We start from the raw sequence: 21,471 nt of genomic DNA on the forward strand, positions 1-21,471 counted from the left end.
GATTTTTTCTACTATATGTTTGATCTATATGTAGTGAACGAACTACACGTATAATTGTTGCGTGTATATATCACGTGCAACTATAAATGATTAGTTCACATGAGATTTTAAAAAAAAATGTGTTGAGTTTGCATCAAATGGATGTTTAAAAGATGGGCTGAGAAATAGATCATTGAAATAATTTAGTAGTTCTTATGACGATTTCTTGACACATCATGTAATAAATTTCATATTTATGTAGCTATGATTTGAAGGTATATGCTATGAAAATGGATATTAATTTTCAAGTCCATCACTTATCCGTAATATATATCTTTTTTGTGAATCTGCAATTAATTTTTAACATCTCGCATAATCTATGGCAACTCTAAACCTTAATAATTTATTCGAAATATTAACTGTTTTTTATAAACATTTTAAAGTTCGTCATGTTATATTTTTAGCTAAAACAGTTACTTGGGTGTTGTTGTGGAAGAAAGCGATTTCTTCACATTTTAAACAAACACTTAGAGCCATGCATGCTCAGAGCCCTACAAGAAGACGAAATTTGTCAAAAAGCTTTGTCCACAATAGTAGAAATGGACGTGGTACAAAACCTCAATACGAAACTTCAGATAATAGCAACTCTTCAAAGCACCCCATCAGGCAGGGAGCAATATGCTGCCCTGTGTCAGAGAGAGATGCATTTAAGAGAGTTTGTAAGTAATCTTCAAACGTTTCACCTTTCTTTTAGAGTTTGCGTATCGAAATGAACTATTGTTATAAAATAAATTTGTGAAAAACACAAAACAGATAAGGGTTGGTTATAAATGTATTCAACCAATCATGTATCCAACAAAATTAAATGAAGTTTGGGTAAAAGTTTGAGAATAATGGTTTTAAACCTTGATTTTTAAAAGTGTATCAGTAATATGTGTATAAAATGTACTGTAATAAATGTAATTTACATTCAGTAATATTAAAATAAATTTCCCTAGATCTTTTTAAAATGTAATCCACAATTTAAATTTACATATTAATAAAACTAATTACGCTTACAAATTACTTGATTCTTTTTCTTAGCAACAGAAAGAAGGGCCGCGAAAGCTTGTTCTACCACCAAAATCAACAGTAAGTTTAGACTAAAAGCCTCAGAATAATTTAAATAATTAAACATAATACATTTTTTTTGCTTTAATCACGCTTGTAAATTTTTTCTACCCGAACTATACTCACTGGTTATTCTGATATATATTTGATACCAAGTTAGTCTTTCACTTTTATAAAAGCTGAACTAGCAAGAACTAAGCTCCACGAAATGCTAAATATTTCATTTTGGGAAGCAGTCTATTCTATGAGAACTAAAATCAATAGATTACAGATTACAATATTAAATGCAATATTTAAATAAAGCTCATTTAGTGACTTGCTGTTTTCTCTTCTATCACTTTCACATAAATTTAGAAATGGACAAAATAAACCTCATAGCCACAATTGGCACTAAGTACTACAGCAACTATGTTGTTGTTTTTTTCTGACCACTGTTAAAAAACATCAGCCAGTTAAGACAATCTGCTTTAAAATGGACTTTTTAAGTCTGCTCAACTTTTGTTTCCTGACTGTCATGAGTAGTTGAAAAATAGTTTTTATGTGTAGTATCTTTTGAGATTTCTACTTTTTATAAGCTCTGATAACAGATGTCTAGAAACAGTTGATTAAATTATTAAATAAAGACACCCCTGTTTGGTGTAGTTCCATTAAAATACTTGTTTAAAAGAGGAAGTGATCCTTGTCCGTAACCAGTATTCTGCAGATTAACTGTAATATGGTTAGATGTCTGCACGTATAAGACTCAAGCAATTACCTGACACAGTTACATAATCAGTCTATTATGCACATAAAGTCTTTAAACCTTTAAAATATTAAAATATATTTCACATTTGGAAGCCAAGGGGATGTGGTGTGAAAACTGACGAAACTCTTCTTTACAATATTAAAACATAAGCTAGATATACACTTTATTAAAAAGCAAGGTCAAATACTGGCAGTCGGTGTTCCAGGTTTCAATTTGAACACTGTCAAACAAATTCAAAAGTTCTAAGTAATTTTACACCATATTTCTAAGGAGAGATATAAAACTAATAACAGTGAAATTCCTTGTAAGAATACTATTTTTCAAAAGGTCCACTCTTCTTTCCTATCACAATACCACTAATATGTGAAAGAGTTTATCATTAAATCATCACACTCTAATCTACAAATAAAAGAACAACTATTTTCCTCGTAAACTGCTAAAGTTATTATTTTCCTACACTGAAAATATATTTCCGATAGGTACTCACATAAGAGCTTTTATCGTCCAGTTCTCCTCTCTATATTCAAAATTATTCTGGAGTGATAGAAAAACTGATGTACCCCTTGGCGTGGAATGGCTAGGGCACGATGGACCATAACCAGCAGTTTAACTCTAGTGCACAACCAGTCTGCATCAGTTTGTGCCATCCAACTTGTGGTATGAGAAGGGTCCACACTGTCTTCACCTCAAGTTTAGGATACAGAAGGAAGAAATTTCGCATTGTCCAGCTGAACAGGGCACATATGTGCAAACTTATAAACAACACCAGCCACCCGAGATTCCAACATCCAAATAACAATTGGAAGAGATGTACCAGTGTCGTAGTTTGATCAAATTCAAAACCAATCTGACTGGTACCACTCCATTCAACATCATCCTCTGGGTTTGAGCCTCATGGAGGTGGAGTGCATGGAGGAACTACAGCTGTCCTGCACAATATCAGCTTCTAGGAGTCACTTGAATGGAGTTGGAGTGCAAGGGATAGAACCACGTGACTAGGTAGGATGAAGAATCACTACTGACGCATGTCGCCAATTCAACTTTAATCCAAAACCACTTACTGGGAACTTACATCTAGTCGATGGTAGGTCAAGAGATCCAAAACAGAGAAATTTCATTGTGCTGGATCTACTCATGACACAGTGTATGATTTAGGTGGAGGATCTGCACCAGCAGACACCACTGCCATACTCTCAACTAAATAGAATTGAGCACCTTTAGGAAGCTACCTCCATAGTCCACCTACTCTAGGGGCTAGGAATTGATAAGTGATAAGAACTCTCTTTCTCCATTACAAGAAAGGAGAGAGTGTGTTTGGGAGTCCAGAGCAAAGACAACACTAAAGACACTGCAATGGATGACCACAAAGTCATTATTTTAACAAGCAGACTGCCCCTGATTTATTCAATGAAAGAAATGGCAGGGATGAGCAGCTGTCCCCTTCTTCTTTACTCATCGTAGTCAATGAGTCAGTATGGTCTGGAATAGACATAGTTATGAAGCAAAACATGGAAAAAAAGACCTACAAGAGGTCTCATGGAACACCATATTTCAACAGTATGCAATATTGGCCATTTGTATAAATTGAAATTGGTGAGTATAGCCTCTGCTCAAACTAACTTTGGTGCGATGTCCCAACCAACCCTCACCATGCTACACCTCACAATATCATACTTATAAAGCACATGAAGAAGATGCCACACACCACAGAGTCACAATGTCCAAAATAGGAGGTAGATTGTGGGATTTCGATGCACTCCTCTGCACAACATCATTCTCAGGACCACCTGGGGTATATGTGGACACTATACAACATCATCCTCCAGATAGAACTGCACAAAAGCTGGAGCACATGAAATACCAGCCAATGCCACATCCAACCTCAGCATTTGGGACGAATATAGCTGGTCCAACATAACATAAACTCCTGAATAAGAAATAAACCTCTATATGGCTTATGCTAAGCCATACAGTGTATAATTTTGTGCAGTAAATATACTTGGACAGAAAACACTGAGTAGGATTCACAACCAAATAGGTGCATATCTCTGTAATCAAAAGGAAAAAAAGGGCAAATATTCTGAGTCACAGTCGAACCAATATATGAAGTATAGCAATGGTAGAAGACTGTATCCAGATCAAGAAGAAATGGTCAACTGATAAAGGTAGTGGGAAATCAACATATTACAGGTAGTCCACATGCCCAACCAAACAATTTCTTCTATAGGACAATGAAGATGAGATGCAGGGAGAAGGTAAGATGTCATATGTGATAAGACGTTACCTGGAAAAATCTTTTTAAGGAGGAAACATGAAGAAATACACCAGACTGATAAGCTTATTAACACAGCTTGTCAGGTTAGAAAGAGAAATATCACACTATGATAAAAGTTCAAGTGAATAAAGAGGTGGGATAGGAAACCAAAGAAGGAAGTTGTGCAAACAATATAACAGGAAAAGCACAAGAAAAGCATGGAAGAATATCCAGATCTGGCTGAGAATACAGGTGAGAAATGGAGGAAATTTTTCTTAAATGAGGAATTCACTTCAAAACTGTCAAAGTTTAGGGCAGGAATGCTTGGTCAAGATAAAGAAAAACATATGTTGAATTAAAAAGAATATGTGAAATTCTGATGGCAAAGATCTTAGACTGACAACACCCACAGAAGAATGAAGTAATTCTTAAGGGATAGATGATACATAGAACAGGAGGAGAGAAGCTCAAATGGATTGAGAGTGGGGAAGTATAAAATGAGATAGACATCCCTTCCCTGAAGGACTGTCCAACATAAAGGTCTACTAATGTCGAAGAAATGCGATAAGAGGGAAATGGTAGGAGAGTAAAACACAGGGCAGTACCTGGAATAACAGAATAAAATAGAAGCACCATGTTGGAATAACCTGGTGTGGAAATCTGGTAGAAGAGGGACAGTGGGCCTAGAAGGAAAAATGTTTTGACAGACCTTCCACTTCTACTGATAAACCATGATGGAAGAAGGGAAAATGGAATGGGACAAAAGGGGTATTGCATGCATGGATAAACTAGATTTCCTAGCAAGGAACCAGATAAATATTACATGTGAAGGCAAAGTGTGTGAAGGGCAGGGATGGCCAGTGATTGGGAGAGTCATTTGGATCTGAAGGAGATGTGCTGGCCAGAAAAGCAATCAGAATAATCTGACAGAAAGAGAACTGAATGATCAAACTCAACCTGGGAAAGAGCTTATTGGATACAGGCATATGAATACAAGTTGTCCAATCCTGATAGAACATCCACAGCCAAGGCTTGGGGATGGGGAACCAGAGACCAAAAGAGAGGTAACTTAGTATTGAGACAATTGGCAAAAGCATCCTAATGAGGAGCATTCCACTTAGTGCAGAATCACCAGTAAACCTGAGGGCTGAGGGAATGCTGCATGGGATAAATTTGGTCAGAGCATGAAAGATTGTCTGTCACGAGACTGAAGGCACCCAGCATATGACACACCATAAGGCATATATGAAATGTGTTAGCCAAATAAAGGAGTTCCAATATCTGAGAACAAAGCAAATGAGAAGAGGTGCTTATCAGAAGTTAAAAATACTACACAAAGAGTTGAAAGGTATGTGCATATTTGCATTTGTTAACTTTAAACATTCCACTGTACTTTATGTTGATGACAAGTTAGTGAGGTATTAGAGGAAAACTAAAACATACACTTCCCATATAAAACTTTTGATATTCGTTTATGAGGTTCTAGAAATTATGCAAATAAAATCTGAAACTGTAAGATGAAAAATATATTTCTTTACATATATAACAATTACCTTGCAGATAAACTATGTAGAGTCCAAGTGAAAATAACTACATTCAAAACGATTTTTTTAAATAGAAATAGAAGAAAGAATCAAAATTAAATATTTGATTTTTCTGAAACTGCACAATTTGAGGAAGGTTTTTGTCAAATTTCAAACCATTTAATCCACTAGTTTTATTTTTAGAATGAAATGTAACATACTGAATTTAGGAGTTTGCAATTTCGGGTCATGGCTATTATAGGATTAAAAGCAGACAAGTATGGTGAGAAGCTACAGATTCAAAAGGAGTTAACAGAAAGCAGCCGTCCATGTAATGGGGAGCACAGACCACCCCACCCCAACAAGGATGCATAAGTCTGTCAAATGTCCTAACCAACCAACAAAATATATAAGGTGATGAAGCCAGCTTGAAGGGTAGTATGTGAAACTGATAAGCAACCCCTTTGTGAACAAACCAAAGATAGCTTCTAGACTGTGAGAAAATTGAAATACTAAAGTGCACATCTAAGATGTCTGCCTTTGTCATCCACATACCTGTTGAGAGTGAGAAAAGACTTCATAGTGAAATTGGAAAACCAAAAAAAGGTTCATATGATACTGATCGATCACAGGATGCCAGTCCCCAAGTCTTCTTGGGGATGAAAACAAGCTTGGAGTAAAATCACAGAAGAGGAAGACTGACGAGCTTTATAACATGCTGTGAAAGTCTGAACTGCCTTGGAACGATTCTATAGAGCAGTGACGGGCACAGGATTTGTAAACTATGGAGGTGGGGAGAAGAACTGGAAAAAAGTCCATTTGAGAATACACCAATCACCTATGCCACAGATGGACCAGAACCAGAAAAAGAAGCTCCCACTGGACAAGTGCTCAGAGAATAGTCACTGAAACTATCTGTGGTGATGGTGAGCAAAACATCTCTCTATAAGACCTCTGAAGGAAGGAACAGGCAAGAATTGAGAGGACAAAGAATGAAAAACTTTAACTGAAGCTAAAACAGGAGGTTGAGACAAACAAGCAACCAAAGGAAAAAATGGTTGAGTGTTGCCTTATAGATTCCACACATGACTCCAAAGATTCATGGATATCTCCAAAAACAGATCTATGCAGAAAGGGGGCCACCCATAAGTTGTGTTGATAAAAGATAAAAGAGTATCCATAACCAGAAGATTCCAGCAGTAAAGAAGCTCTGTGTGAAGGGAAATGGCAGAGAAGAACAATCATGCCAACTTGGATGGAATTAAGGTACAAGTAACCTCAAAATTTCCCTCAGGGAAACAGTAATATTATCTCAGAAAAAAGGTATATAGATTAAAAGTCCTGAAGAAAAGAAGTAAGGACAAGATGAAGGTAGGAAAACTGGGTCTGGGATAAACTTACAGAACCCTCAGAATCAGCTCCACATACAGATAGAATCGACTTGAGCTAATGTGAGTCCAGAAAAGGAAAATCAGTCTGATGGTAAGCCAAAGCAAAAATATCTGAAGCCCATTGGGTCAGGGCATGCTGGTCTCTGGCCTCAATTCAGAGGAAATGATCAGCACGGACCATATCTGGAGAAGAAATAAATACAAGGTACTCAGACAATGGGTTGGTGTGTAACAACGAAGTAGGATCATATGAAATTTAGGATACAAATAAAAGGTAACATATCTGAGAAATCATTTTCAAAAAAGCTGAGATAATCCTTCAGGATTGGCATGGGCTTGCATAGTAAAGGGGTAGAAAAAACAGACTGTAAAATTTCCCATCATCAAGAATGAGTTCTACTGGTATTTAAAGCCTCTAGGAATGGTCAGGTTAAGAGGGATGACCTATGCAAAGTTCAATCTCCCAAACCAAGACATCCTCAGCAGAGACCTTCATACATGAAGTCTGTGTCATGACATATGAAGTAGTAGCAATAGTAGAGGTCATGACATGAAATTCAAAATTCATTTTTGACTGTGAATGAATTGGGAATCCAAGAAAAAGGTGTGAAGTTATCATTCTCTTAAACTCAAAATGTATTTCTGATAGATGTTTAGCTCTCCTCACAAAATGCCTTCACCACTTATACTACCTTCCATCAGTGTTAATTTTCATTAGCCACTAGTGTTGGTACTGCTACTTATTACTGCATATTAACATGCAGCAGCCTTCCACCAATAAGTATGACACTACTTCTATCATAACTGGTGCTCTCTCTTATAATGCATGTGGTAATTACTTTGAAACTGGTCATGACTAACCAAGTCACACCAGAAGTTGGGAGGACAAGTGGGAAATGTAAGAGATGGTAATTATCTATAGGAAGTACATTTTCAGTTTAGGAAAATTTTAATTTCTGATACAATATTTTATCTCTTCCACCAAAACGCTAGAATCCCACATTGAATTGGTGAGGAACAGTGAAAAGATGATCCCCCTTTAGGTAGCACTCAAAGAAAGAACATGAGATTTGATGTGGAATTAAAAACAACACACCAATGGAGACCACACTACTTCTGAGTCAGGTATACTCCTCAATCTTTAGTAACATGTTGCTAAAATGTAAAAGGTGGGAGCTTGAGTAGGTTGCAAAAAATAAAGAAATTATGGGTGGCTAGAGCACAATAAATGATAAATGGAAGTACAATCTCAATCAACACCTGGCTGAATCTAGAATTGTATATCAGATCCATGGCAAGAACAGTCCTCTACTTTTTACCTCTCAAATGTGTACCTACAGAGAAGAGGAGTTCCCATACCAAGAACCTGTATCTGCATGTGCATACATTCAATGCAATCAACACCAGATCCACCAGGAACTAATTTCCCACAGACAACAGGAAGAAGGAAAACTAGGTGGGTGTTCACCCCAGGTCCAAACCTGGCATTAAAGGGAATTTCATTGCTCAGTCAATAGTAGGAGGAGAGTACTCAGCCTAACACAAGTAGGAAGTTCTGCCACATACAGTTATAACCAACACCAGCTACATCAGGAATTGCCATCCATAGGATGATAGGAAGAGGAACCAAAAGTTAGGGGCTGCATCTTCAGTCCAAAACCTTGTGGAATTTAGATTTACTGTCCATGCCACAGTGGGAGAAGAGTATCAGCCATACACCCATGAGTACTTATGTGGCTGAACCATCTCCAACCAATATCTGACCCCCATAAACCAACATCTGGAGGATAGTGCAAAGGAAGGTCTCAGCTGGAGGAGCAAACTGCAATACAGAGTGGAATGCTACATCCAACTTCTGAAATTGTACATTAGGTCTACAGTAGGAAAGGTGTTACTCATTTGACCACCACAAAATGCCACAACCCAATTCTAAAACTAGGTGGTATCATGCACACTCAGATGGACACACCTTCATGGTCCACCACCCCAGTGGCTAGGAACTGGCAAGTGGCAATGAATTTCATACTCCACTAGAAGAAGGAAGAATAATAGTGCATTGGAGAGTCTGGAGGACTACAACACTGAAGTGATAGGGTGCATTTTTCAACACCTGGCAGCATCTAGAATTGTATATCAGGTCCACAGTAGAATGAGCATCAAATGCTTTAGTCATGTTACTTGATGAGTGTATGGTCCAGGGTGAACATATTACTCCCATAAATCTCAAATAACGTTAGTAGAAGCAGGTGGTTAGCAGTAGTATTTTAAACAAATTGATCAAAACGTAATACATAAATCACTGGCCAACTGTGGTTATATGAGTCTTAAGGACTTATACAGTAATACTTGAAGTTATACTTTGGCATGGATTTCAAACTTCTCATAAAAATGTATATTGATCTACAGAGAATGAATTTTTTTGAACTGAAATACAAAACTGTGTTTTAATAAGTTTCACTTCTTTTATCTCCACAATAGCAACAGGCAAAACTATCCCCACTGCATTTCATTCACATCTATTGCACAAGGACATGGATAGCAAAAAAAAAAGCAAACAAATAAATGAATGCTTGGTCTTTACCAAACTGGTAAGTTTCTCTATTTTTGCCTCAAAAAACTCTCTATGCTGAAGAAAACATATCCACACAATATAAAACAGGAGCAAAAATATTTCAAGTAAGACAAACGTCATGGTGCAGTATCCACACCTCTGATTATCTACATTAATTATCATTACCAATAAAGATATTCAAGAGAGATAAATCCAGAATTCACACTAACTTATACAAATATTCATATCACACCTTGAAATGAGTAAGTCCTCACTCTGAGAGCATTACACAAAAATTGGGTCACATAAGTCTTAAAGAAGAATAGATGTAGTATGCAGCCTTTGTCTACATGAAGTGATTTGTACAATATGTTAACAAAGATACTAATTAAATACAAGCAAAACACATGCATGAAAATGTAATTAATGCTACTAAATGCACTTATGTAAATATATATTCTAACTAAATACTGAAGATTTAAATTTGTAGTTTTTAAACTGTGCCAGCTGTAGACCCCTGTAGCAATGTATTGACCTGAAGAGAAGATAATTAGAAATGAGACTTAACAGGCATGATGTAAAAATATCTATAGTAATGACAAAAAGTAACATTGTACTTATGACGGTAAAATCCCCACTTCATTTATCAAATTAGCTCTGTTCAGTTCTGCACAAATGATTTTTTTTTCCTGGAGAGTAATTAATGGAATCTAATGGGGTTCCAGAAACTACACTGTTTCTTTTTGGAAAAGATTTTGAGCAATGAACTGAAAATATCCTTCTTCTTAATATTCAGGGAGATTGTAATGAAATTGCATATTTAAAATAACTCTTAAATACATGACCTAGAGTAAAAAAAACTTCACCAGATGCACAGTTTAGACATACCTTTCTGCATAAAACCTATAATTCTTAGTAAAATGTGAAATTTTGTTTACATATTACAAATAGCATTTACAATATAAATGTTTTAAATACAAGGTTTTGTTTGTAATCAACCAGTGGTAAAAAGGAGTAAAAACAGATTATTCTGCCTCCATGAATGCTACCTTTATCACATCTCCTGCCAGTCTATATACTTACAGATAGTTAATAATTGGAACTGCTGTTTTCAAAGTGTTGGACAAAAGTTAATTGATTAAACTGGTTAAGAAAAATTAATCATTCTTGAAAAAATATCTCATTATCAGAGATAATGGATGCCTGAAATGGTCATTTTTTGAGTTTTTATAATAGTATTAACTAAACATATAATAATTGTGTAATCACACAGATATAACCTATACATCAACCATCAAGAGTTTTCTATAAAACCTAATCATCCTGTGCATAAATCTAGGCCTGTTTATTCTTTGTTTCAAAATTAGAACAACTTTGAAAATTTAATCAGTTGGTCAATTTAAGATTTACTTCATGCAACATTCCTTTGTTTGTATTCATATTAGTGTAGAGTAGTGCATTTTCAAATTATTTTATGTTAATTTTCAAGTAGTTTATTATTTAAATATAATAAAAAGGAGCTCCACTATGATCTAGAATCACTTATGTGCAGTAATATAGTGAAAGCTACATATCTTTCTGTTATATCATTATATAGTGAGAATTTTACCAGAAATTTCTTTATAGCAATTACAAGATCAGTCAAGGTTAGGGTAGAGAAAATAACACATGAAATTTAAAGTTTTATCAAAAAGAGTTTGATATTTAATTAGGAGATCTTAGACATATGCTTATGAAATTTGAAAATTTCAGATCAATAAAAGTATTTTTAATCTTAACATGAAAATCATTTGCACTTGGAAAAGTCAACACTTTGACTCCATATATTCATGGACAAAGTTTTACATAAGTATTTGATTAAAAAATTTCATTTTTTGTTTGCAAAAGAAGTAATGTTCACTTTAAACTTGCCTAACACTGTGAAGACACATGTATCATATTAAAAGTTATAGTATGGAAACTAATAGTTACTTTTTGGTTTCACACTCTGTCATATCAGTCAAACCTGTAGCAAAAGGGTTCATTCATTTCATCCTTCTACTACCTTGTGTAATTCATGCTTCATTCTTATATGACATTCTAAAAGAAAATATATAGTTTCTGTGTCCCAGTTCCCTGCCACCATAAATACTTATTACATCATCTATTGAACCTTTCTCTTCTTATAGTCATGACTATCATTTCAGTGAGGAAGATTAGTGAATTAAACTCTTTATGAAAAGTGGCTCTGTAAGTTGCACTCTGTTTTACTATTGCTATGTGTTGCATCTTGCTGCCTGTACTTGTGCAAAAGGAAGAAGAAAGATATGGTAAGATATCTAGCATTGCCCTAGGCAACTGAAAAGTTCCAGAATAATTTTCAAGTCTACTAATAGGTAACAGTATGGTTTTTATGCCCTCCTAAAAAAAAAAGCTGAATGGCATACCACCCACATCAAGTACTCATTATATGGTGGTATGGGAACATTTTAAATATATTCCCAAATATGCTTGAATGTGAATTTAACAGTGTAGGATGTAAATACTGTGTGTATGTGTAATAATAATGTTCTTTCAAATTTCTTTTTGCAATAAAATAACTATTTCTTCATATCTGATTGAATCGTTATTCTAAGCCTCTTGTCACAAAAAGACACCTATTATTATTTTTTGTCTGAAGTGTTATTCTAAAACTTGTTACAGGACAGTGACCTACAACATTTGCTGAGCTCTGGTCCTTTTGGAAACTTGGAATGGTTGTCTCTTGCTTTTACCAAGATTACAAGTGTCAGTGCTGAACACTTAATAAAGCTTCCTTCTTTACGTTATCTCAGTCTCTGGTCTACCCAGGTGAGCCTATGCCATCACATTATATCTGAATAACTTGATGACCAGTGATGTGAGTTGATGATTTTAGTAATGTAAAATGAATACCTCAAAGAAGTGTTGAATGATATCATAATTCAGTTTGCTCCCCAGGTTAATGGAATGCTTTTGGTGACAATGTAACACTTGTCAGTTTTAGCTTGTTACTGTGTTTTGTGATATATATAATATTTGTTTACATTACTTAATTACTTTAGAACCAAAGTAAGTTATTAATTTACTGCTTACATTAGCTTTCTAAAAACCAATTTTTATTGTAAATGAAAGAAATGTCCAAATTCAAGAAAGAAATATACATAACATAATGGGAAACATTGCAATTTGTTACTAATTTGGAATTCTACTTTCTTATTGGATTAATATTGTTGACTTTGGGAAGCACTCTCTCATATCAACCTGCCAATGCCCTCTTCAAAGTCACACACATGCACTATGAGGTTATGTATACAAATTTATATTTACAATTAATTTTATTATAACTTGCACATTATTAAAATCAGTTATGCCTCAAGCTGCCTGGATGATCAAGAATTTAAGAAAAATTATTTTAACCTGTGATATGGAATCATACAAAATTACATTAAGTAACAAAATCCACATGATCAGTTGAGAACAGTAGTTACAAGTAATGTCAGCTCTAAGCAGTTTTATAGATAGAGCCTTTGGTCTGATAAAGCTTTGTTTCTAGGTATATATATGTATGTATAAACACATCTTAATGCTCTTTCATTGCAGCCAAATTTAGTAGTTAGGTTAACTTTGCAGTTTGTAGGGTGAATTTATTATATGAATAACAAAAATCAAAATACTGATCTATATTAAACTTGTTTTAATAATATATTTTCTTATTCCTTAAAATTTTGTTCCTTTCAGTTTGACGATTCAGGTGTTATGTTGATTTCAGAACACCTTTACAAACTGGAGGTGCTCAACTTGTGTGAGACCCAAGTTACAGACAAAGGACTCATTACACTATCAAGTAAGTACCTAATTCATGAAGTAGCCTGGATCTCTCTGACAGATCCTATCCTAACACTATATACACAAATTATTTAAAATATTAGTACAACAGATAATCCCATCTTGGCATGGAATCCTTCATGGGGAAATTGTAGTTCGATGTAATTTTACTTTACATTTTGAAAACTGAGGGTAAAGTCTTTCCTACTTTTTATCTAAAATTAAAATCTCTATACATATATATGTATATAGACATACATATATATCTACAAAGTTTGTGAACATTAAATCAATAGGCAATTCAATCTGGACTCACTTTGATAGGAGGCAAATAAAATTAACCAATATTGTAGCAGACTATATACTACTGATTTTCAAGATATCTAGTATTTATTAAGTTTAATAAAAGTCAAAAACAATTATCATCGGTTACTTTCTGAGTTCACTCACAGTGAAACTATTTGTTATCTTGTCACTGTTCATTTATACACTATAAATTTCTGGATATAATAATGCGTATTGCAAATACTTTTCAACTAAGGAAAATCCCACAAGGAAATTACTGAATGGACCTAAAAGAGCATAAACTATCACAACATCTTCAATTAACATATCTATATTAGAAAGATGTCAGTGTTAATGAACTTTACAGTCATGCAAAAAAAAACAAAATCATTATTTCTTATTTAGATCTTAAAAATCTCCAGAAGTTAAACCTGAACAGTACTTCCTTGTCTTCTCAAACATTTGAACAGCTGAAGGTGAGTTTCATATCTATACCATATTTTATTTACAATGTATTGTTACCCCATTTGATAAAAATATTTAAAACTGTTAGTGATTCTATTATTTAAACTACAAAAACTTGAAAATATTAACTATGACTTCTATACACTAATGTTATGAATTTAGAGGGCTCCTGGCACCAAATACAAGTGTTGAAAGAAATAATGTTTACAAAAATGCATGGTTTTAAATATCATGGAGTTGAAACAATTCATGACATTTTCAGACCAAACTTCCAGCATTAGAAGAGTGTGATATTCGATACACTGATGCCTGGTAAATATAGACTGATGAATGCTAAAAAAGAAGCACCATTATATATCAATATATCCTGAACAAGTGTGCTACACCTGAAAACTACTGTAGTTCCCACATAGATATCATGTATAATGTTTAACTTAATATTAATACAAAGAATGTGGATTTTTGGAACAAAGTGGATGTTACCATAGTTAATTTTATACAAAAGATGTGATGTTTAAAAGAAGGATATGTATAACTGTATGTATTAAATAGTAACAAAGGTCATTTGCTATCTTGTATTGTTCTGGTTATCCATACATACTGGATGTGATATGTATATGTATGATTTATAGCTCTAAGGGACCAGATAATAATCATAACTGTAACTTATCTTGATCACGTTACTGAAGTTACTTTCATGAAAGAGCATTATGATGTCACTTAAAAAGAAAAAAAATATATAAAAAATTAAAAGTTATTTAATCTACAATGATGAAAATTGCACATAAAATCTAAAACCAGTTACCACTAGCATAAAAAAGAATACCTATATGTTATTACACAATAATTACTAATCATAAAAATTAACACAAATGGTTGGTAAGATGTTTTCTTTCTGAAGAAAATTATTTTCTTATTCAACTCTTACAAAAATCTGTAATCTTACACCAGCTAGTTTGTATTATATTTAGCAACAAAGTAACAGTATTACTGTAGTAAATATAACTAGAAAACACTGTATTGTACAAGAGACAAATATTTTGTGTCATAAAAATTCAGAACGTTTAGAAAATTATTAAAATCTAGTCAATAAACTTCTTAGTATATCTTAAATGCACACATAAAAATGTTTTTGTTTTTTCTTTGGACTTAATAAAAGCAACTGAAAATATAATTTCATTATAAAACAATCTGACTATTTCTGACTATAATTGACTATTTCTTTTATTTCAATACTTTTAAACATGACTGGAGAAAGTTATTAAATAAACTTTACGTATTTAAGCACTAAAAGGTAATTTTTACAATGGGAAAAAGCAGTTCACGATAACCAAGAAGTTGAACACATTATGCTGTTATTGGTTCATATCATTTTCTAGTACTTTCATCTATTATTACTACTTCATCCATCATATTGTTATAGGTTCAAATCTTTTCTTTTTATGTGCATAACCCTTTTATATGTTTTTACTAATTTAGTTTTCAGCTGAATCTAACACATTACAAAACTTGCTTATTAATGGCTGACAAACAAATACAACCATTTATGTTCATAGGTAAACTAATAAATCACTTGTAGATACTAAAATGTAAAATACACTTCTACTAACTCTAAATTCAACTGTTTTATTGACAGTAATAATTCACGTTACAGCTCCATATATTATAAAAATCAGTTTCACTCAACAAAATTAATATATTTAGATACACCTCTAAAACATGAACTTATTGTGAATAATGTAGAGTTAATCACAAAATTTTATTCTTACCATTTTAGTACATTTATAGGAATTGTTCTGAATGATGAATCATGATTTTATGTTCTTAAATCCATTCAGAAATTACTTGCATAAACTATTTGATTTAATTAATACTTGCTTTTCATTGCTTTTCTATCTTAAACATATGGCTAATACAATAAACACATTGAACTTCAGTTATTAACTAAGCAACATGACATAATAAATTCTTTCTTTCAATATAGCTTTTTTCCCCATATGTTTTATCATAAATGTAATATTATTTCTTTTAGTCCTACTGAAAAAGTTATATAACCCAATCACAACTCTCTATCATACTTACAGCTTCTGGTCCTTTAGTCTTTTATAGAATTAGAATGTTGTTCTTCTGAAAGAAAATTTACTTTTGCCTTGATCTTCCTTCCTGCTTCAAAGTAGACAGAGAAGTTGAAAATATAGTTATTAGCTCATTACACAATAAACGAATTGCAGGCAAATGTTCCAACAGCCAAATTACACAATCTAGAACACCAGACTTTGAACCTACAAGGAAAAGAAATCATAACCTTTTAAGTCACCACACTATATAACAATCCTAGCTGTTGTGTATATTCATTATAAATAATAATGTCATTCTAGCAGGTGTAAGGCCATGCTACCTTAGTAATTATATAAAGCTTAATGAACTGGTTGGGCACTTAGTTTATATCAAATAATGTAATACCATAATACCAAGGTAATTCACTGGGAAAAGAAATTCAAAGTGACTAAAATGTTAAGTAACACTCCAATAATGCAACTAAAAAAAAATTTAAGAGAAAAGATAAAAATTATGTAAGAACCACCCTGTAGCCTTTAAAACTAAAAATAATAATTAGTTTTTCTTGTAAAAAATCTGGCAAAATAACAGTTAAAAATTAGATGGAATATTTCCTAAACTTGCATGAGAGAGCCTGATGCATTGCTACCATACATATTTTCATCACAGATGTGTGATGAAATGAAATAAAAAATACAAAGCAACAGTTTAAAAGGTCGCTTAACAACAAATTGTGGTCATCAGAGAAGTGAACAGTAAATAGAAAAAGGCAGAGTCTATTGCTTCAATAAGGACAGAGCAGAGTGAACCACATTTGAACCACACGATACAGAGTAACCAGCAGAAAATAACAAGGAGTGGTCTGGATAAAAGAAAAAACCAAGAAAAGGAGTCAAAATGAAGGGTAGACATATAAATGAAAACCCTTCCAATCTTGACTAAAAGCATCTGCCCACATGTAGACCAAAAAAGTATGGAAGTATGACATTTCAACAAGTCAAAAACACATACATATATGTGATGTTTCCTCTTGAGAACACATCCACAAAAATACCTGAGAATGAAGAGACCACACTGTGAAAAACCTGGTTGGGACATTATAAGAGATCAGCCACAATATTCATAACTCTAGAAACATGACTTGCCAGAACTGTTATGTTATGGTTATAGTCCTAGTACACAAAATCCAGAGGCTGACAAGATAAAGATCTGGAACTGTTTTGTCCTTACTTGGAGATAAAGTTGACAACAATGGTGTTGTCAGAATAAACCATAATCATGCTCCCCCAAAGGAGGGAGAAGAAATAATACAGAGCCCAATGAACTGCTATAGGTTCCAGAATGTGAATATGAAAAGGAGCCTCCTCAAATAGCCACAGACTCCAAATTTCTGGGAAATCAAGAAAAACCTCCCTAACCCACTAAGGAAACACCTGTGAACAGATGAGATGAAAGATGAGACAAAGAAATGGGAAGCCTCACCATGGTAAAGCCCTGTTGAACCACCAAGCAAGGTTGGCCCTGATCCTAGAGGGCAGGGAGATGGGATCATGGGGAAGTCCCACTGGTCAAGAAGCATCCAATGAAGAGAATGCACTTTTGTCCAGCACAAGGGAATGATAGCTTCCAAAAAAGTCTTCTTCCTCAAAATAAATAGAGCCTCACATGCAGAAAGGGAGCAAAATGAAGGGCTAACATGACTGCCTGCTCCATAAGCTGGAGCTAAAGTGGAGAAGACTGAACTTGACAATGATGTGAAATGAAAAGAACCCCCAAATGAATAAGATAATGCAAGAAAGTTGGAAAGAACTCCAATTTGATTGGTGAGAAACCCCACCGAAGCAGCTTCATGAAGAAGAAAGCATGTGTGATTGACTGACCAGGCACTAGAAAAGGTGAGCAGAAACCAGTAAAGATAACATGTAAATGAGTATACCAGTTGACAAAATACATACAGAGCTGGAGAAAGACAGAACAATAGCATCAAGAACTGGAAGGCAGAATCCTCAGAGAGGAACTGCAGAAAAAGGATGAGACACTGGGGAAAAGAAACCACGTAAGTGAAAGATAGAACTCCATGAGGAAGCAAAACATATCCAGATAAGTATACAGACAAAACAGATCAATAATGGGACTCAAAACTCCCTTCTATTTGGAGACAAAACAAAGACAGGAGTAAAATACTTTGTAGGTAAGACTTGAAGAAATTTGGTAAGATGACTGGACAAGATACAATCCTAAAAAGAAGGGAAGAAGATCTAAGAAAAGGATAAAGGGAGGCATGAAATGGAAGACAGAAATCCCCAGAAAGAACCCATATAAACAATAGAACTGTTGCAAAGTGTACCAAGAAAGACCCATAAACTAAGGAACATAAATAAAGTTGTCATTACTAATGAACTGACAAAGTGTGAAAATCAAAAAGTTCAACATAAAACATTAAGTTACACCAAAAGTACAAAACAACTAAAGAGACTCAGAAGATAAACAACCCATAAATATATAAGTCCACTTAAAGAATATATAAGACAAAGGACATGAAAATAAAACCTACCCTAAATAACATTAGAATAAAAAGGCACCCAGTTAACAATGACAAAATATGACTTACAAATAACCCCCAGTTAGATGCAACTAGTAGAAAAGAAAAAAACTTAAAAACTAAATAACATTAACAATAAAAAATGTAAACAAAAATAAAGCAGCAAACAAACTTCAAATGCAGGCTGAAACTAAAATAACCTAGATGGTAAAATAAATATAAAAATCTGAATTATCCAACAATGGGTAGAAAGGACATGAATGGCTTAAATTATCACACTTAAAAATTAAATCCATCCATACCAGCTCACACAAACGCATTGAATATGGGTATACCTACAGGAAGTGAGAAATACCTGTTAAAAATTTACCACATGTATTCTGTGAAAAAAAGATGAAGATCTAACCAAGCAGGTTACAAAAAAAGCACAGTATCAGTGGAAAGTACCAAAGAAAGAAAACTTTTCATGCAGTGGTTCTATCCTTTCCTCTGTACAAAAATTGTAACGTGAAAAAAACAACAACATCCAAACATAAGACAAAAACTCCTCCCAAACTAAAATGTGTTCTTCACCAACAGAACATCATTAACTCTTAAGTCTTGTAACTAGTGTCAGAACCATTGTCAACTTATGACAGAAATAATATCATTTCCCATATTAAAACTCAAATTCATATGAACAAAGTAGAAACCATGAAAATCAAACACAAGAAGGTTACACTTGAAGTTGAAACTGATATTCATCTGGATCAAGCACAACAAAAAATTTTGTAGTCACATGGAGAATGAGTTAAAACACATATCTGTACACTAGAATGCCAACTAAGATAGTGTATTGGTCAATGTTGATCAGAATGCATTACTATTTCCACATGCTTTTGCCTTTCAAGCTTTTGAGACAGAGTTGAAACTTGTCACAATCTAACATCATCATATGCACAATATTCATCGCAAGTATCAATTCTATATTTTTCTCCCCCCAAAAGACCACTTCAACTAATGTTCCTTTTATTTCTCTACTTGATATGTTAAAACACATTCTATGAACATATTACCATACACTGTTTATGTACAACTGAAAAATATGATGTTTTCTTCTTATACTTTGTGACAGAGACTATGTTTGAGATTAATAATAACTATTACAACTATGTTTCCATTCCATTTTATTGTTCTATGATGGAGAGAGTATTTTAAGTCTTTGTTGACATCCATTCATTCACATTCTTGTAAGCTTTCTTTATTAATGTGTTAATAATTTCATTTTTTATATATTTCAGACTGAATTTTTTGTTAGAATTAAGTTAGCTTGATTGAGCTAATAAAAATATTCCACATTTATGTGCATTCTTCCACAAGTAAATTAACCACACAATTTTTTTTTTCAAAGTATATTTCACTTTCTGAAATGCAACTTTACTAAAATCATGTACATTATTTATCAACTTTACAAATGTTTTCATTAAAATCATGCAAAAGAATAACTTTATTATTGTTATTACTGAGCAGCTGCATTTCTAATTATAGTGTTATTACCAAAATACAGAGTCTAGAATGACACATTTCTTAACATGACCTTCCACACAAAAGAATCCCCAACAAATTTAAAATATCATGCTTCATCAAAATGCATTAATTCATTAAAATTGAAATCAAACTTTCATAATAGCAGCCCACTCCTCTTGGCAGCATGACCAATCAGACTGAATAAGCTATACTAACAATAAAAATCTTATAAACATTTCCATCACACAAAATACAGATATATTACTAAAAAATGTTATGAAAAGAACAATTAAGATTACACCATTTATCATTAAATAACTAGAGAAATATCAATCCAACTTAAATAGTTTACATTTATCAAAGTGAAAAGATGCAGGATAAAAAAGAAAGTTGGTTAAGTACATTAAATACAAATAATAATAAAATCCTAACACCTGTGAGAATAAACCTATTTTCTTTATAGAAAACCATATCTCAAAAAAACAAACTTGACAAAACACTAGGCCACATTGAAAGCACTAGAGTTTTGACAAGTTTGTTTATATTTTAATATTGTTTGTCATTCATTTATGATGCCTTTACTACAAACAAGATATTCAAAAACATATTCTACAGGAAAATCATGATAACCAATAACTAACTGAATATTGTTTGCTGTAAGCATCAATTATATTCTTCAGGCATAAGGACAAAACTGCATGCTATAAACATGCATCTTTCCATCTTCAAATGGAAGTAAAGTAGAACCTAAAGGATATAAAAAATGTCATATTATATATTTTGAAAGTAGTTTTATGAATGTAATAAATCAAGTAATAAAAATTTAGACTTCCTTGATAATACTGTCTATTTCAAATAGTTACAGTTAATAGTTATCTGAGTTTGTTCTAGTACAATTAAAAACTTCTTTGTGTATAATGTATTTCAGAAATGTCAAACTTTTCTAAGGCATTATAACAAAATATATAAAGGTCTCAACTAACACAATTTAACTTAAACAGAATTTCAATTTTTTTTATTACCTAAATGAATAAATTTAATGTTTTTTAGTTTTGGCATAAATGGTAAACTACAAAACCAACAAATTCATCAATACAAACCAAATTGCACTTGAGTAAAACAATCTACAATACAACAAAAACTACAAATAGATAAAATGCTACTATGCAAAGGTCAACTGTCTTTACAGAACCAGAAAATTTCATAAAACATACAAACACTAAACAAAAAGACGACA

The 21,471-nt window shown here is 33.2% G+C and overlaps 1 protein-coding gene and 1 long non-coding RNA gene across 25 annotated transcripts in view; one reads left to right on the forward strand and one right to left on the reverse strand.

Moving 5' to 3' along the window:
- The window catches only part of LOC143256931 (C-Maf-inducing protein-like), an 80,413-nt gene extending 65,721 nt beyond the window's left edge, over positions 1-14,692 (forward strand). For 4 of the 7 annotated variants that reach the window (XM_076514823.1, XM_076514820.1, XM_076514822.1 and 1 more), the window contains 6 exons: positions 444-698; positions 1,063-1,110; positions 12,236-12,382; positions 13,292-13,397; positions 14,069-14,139; positions 14,391-14,692. In XM_076514823.1, the coding sequence (XP_076370938.1) occupies positions 444-698; positions 1,063-1,110; positions 12,236-12,382; positions 13,292-13,397; positions 14,069-14,139; positions 14,391-14,444 (681 nt within the window). In that variant the 3' untranslated portion in view covers positions 14,445-14,692. Of the gene's footprint in view, positions 1-443; positions 699-1,062; positions 1,111-9,480; positions 9,591-12,235; positions 12,383-13,291; positions 13,398-14,068; positions 14,140-14,390 lie in introns of those variants that run through there. The other 3 variants (XM_076514824.1, XM_076514821.1, XM_076514825.1) reach the window with 3 other exon arrangements.
- The window catches only part of LOC143256934 (uncharacterized), a 496,333-nt gene that overhangs the window by 30,714 nt on the left and 444,148 nt on the right, over positions 1-21,471 (reverse strand). For 8 of the 18 annotated variants that reach the window (XR_013031615.1, XR_013031625.1, XR_013031626.1 and 5 more), the window contains one exon: positions 16,211-16,410. This is a non-coding gene — a long non-coding RNA (uncharacterized LOC143256934). Of the gene's footprint in view, positions 1-12,647; positions 14,848-16,210; positions 16,411-20,875; positions 20,982-21,471 lie in introns of those variants that run through there. The other 10 variants (XR_013031623.1, XR_013031614.1, XR_013031628.1 and 7 more) reach the window with 3 other exon arrangements.

The sequence above is a fragment of the Tachypleus tridentatus genome, chromosome 7, assembly GCF_004210375.1.
Source record: "Tachypleus tridentatus isolate NWPU-2018 chromosome 7, ASM421037v1, whole genome shotgun sequence".
NCBI classification, from domain to species: domain Eukaryota; kingdom Metazoa; phylum Arthropoda; class Merostomata; order Xiphosura; family Limulidae; genus Tachypleus; species Tachypleus tridentatus.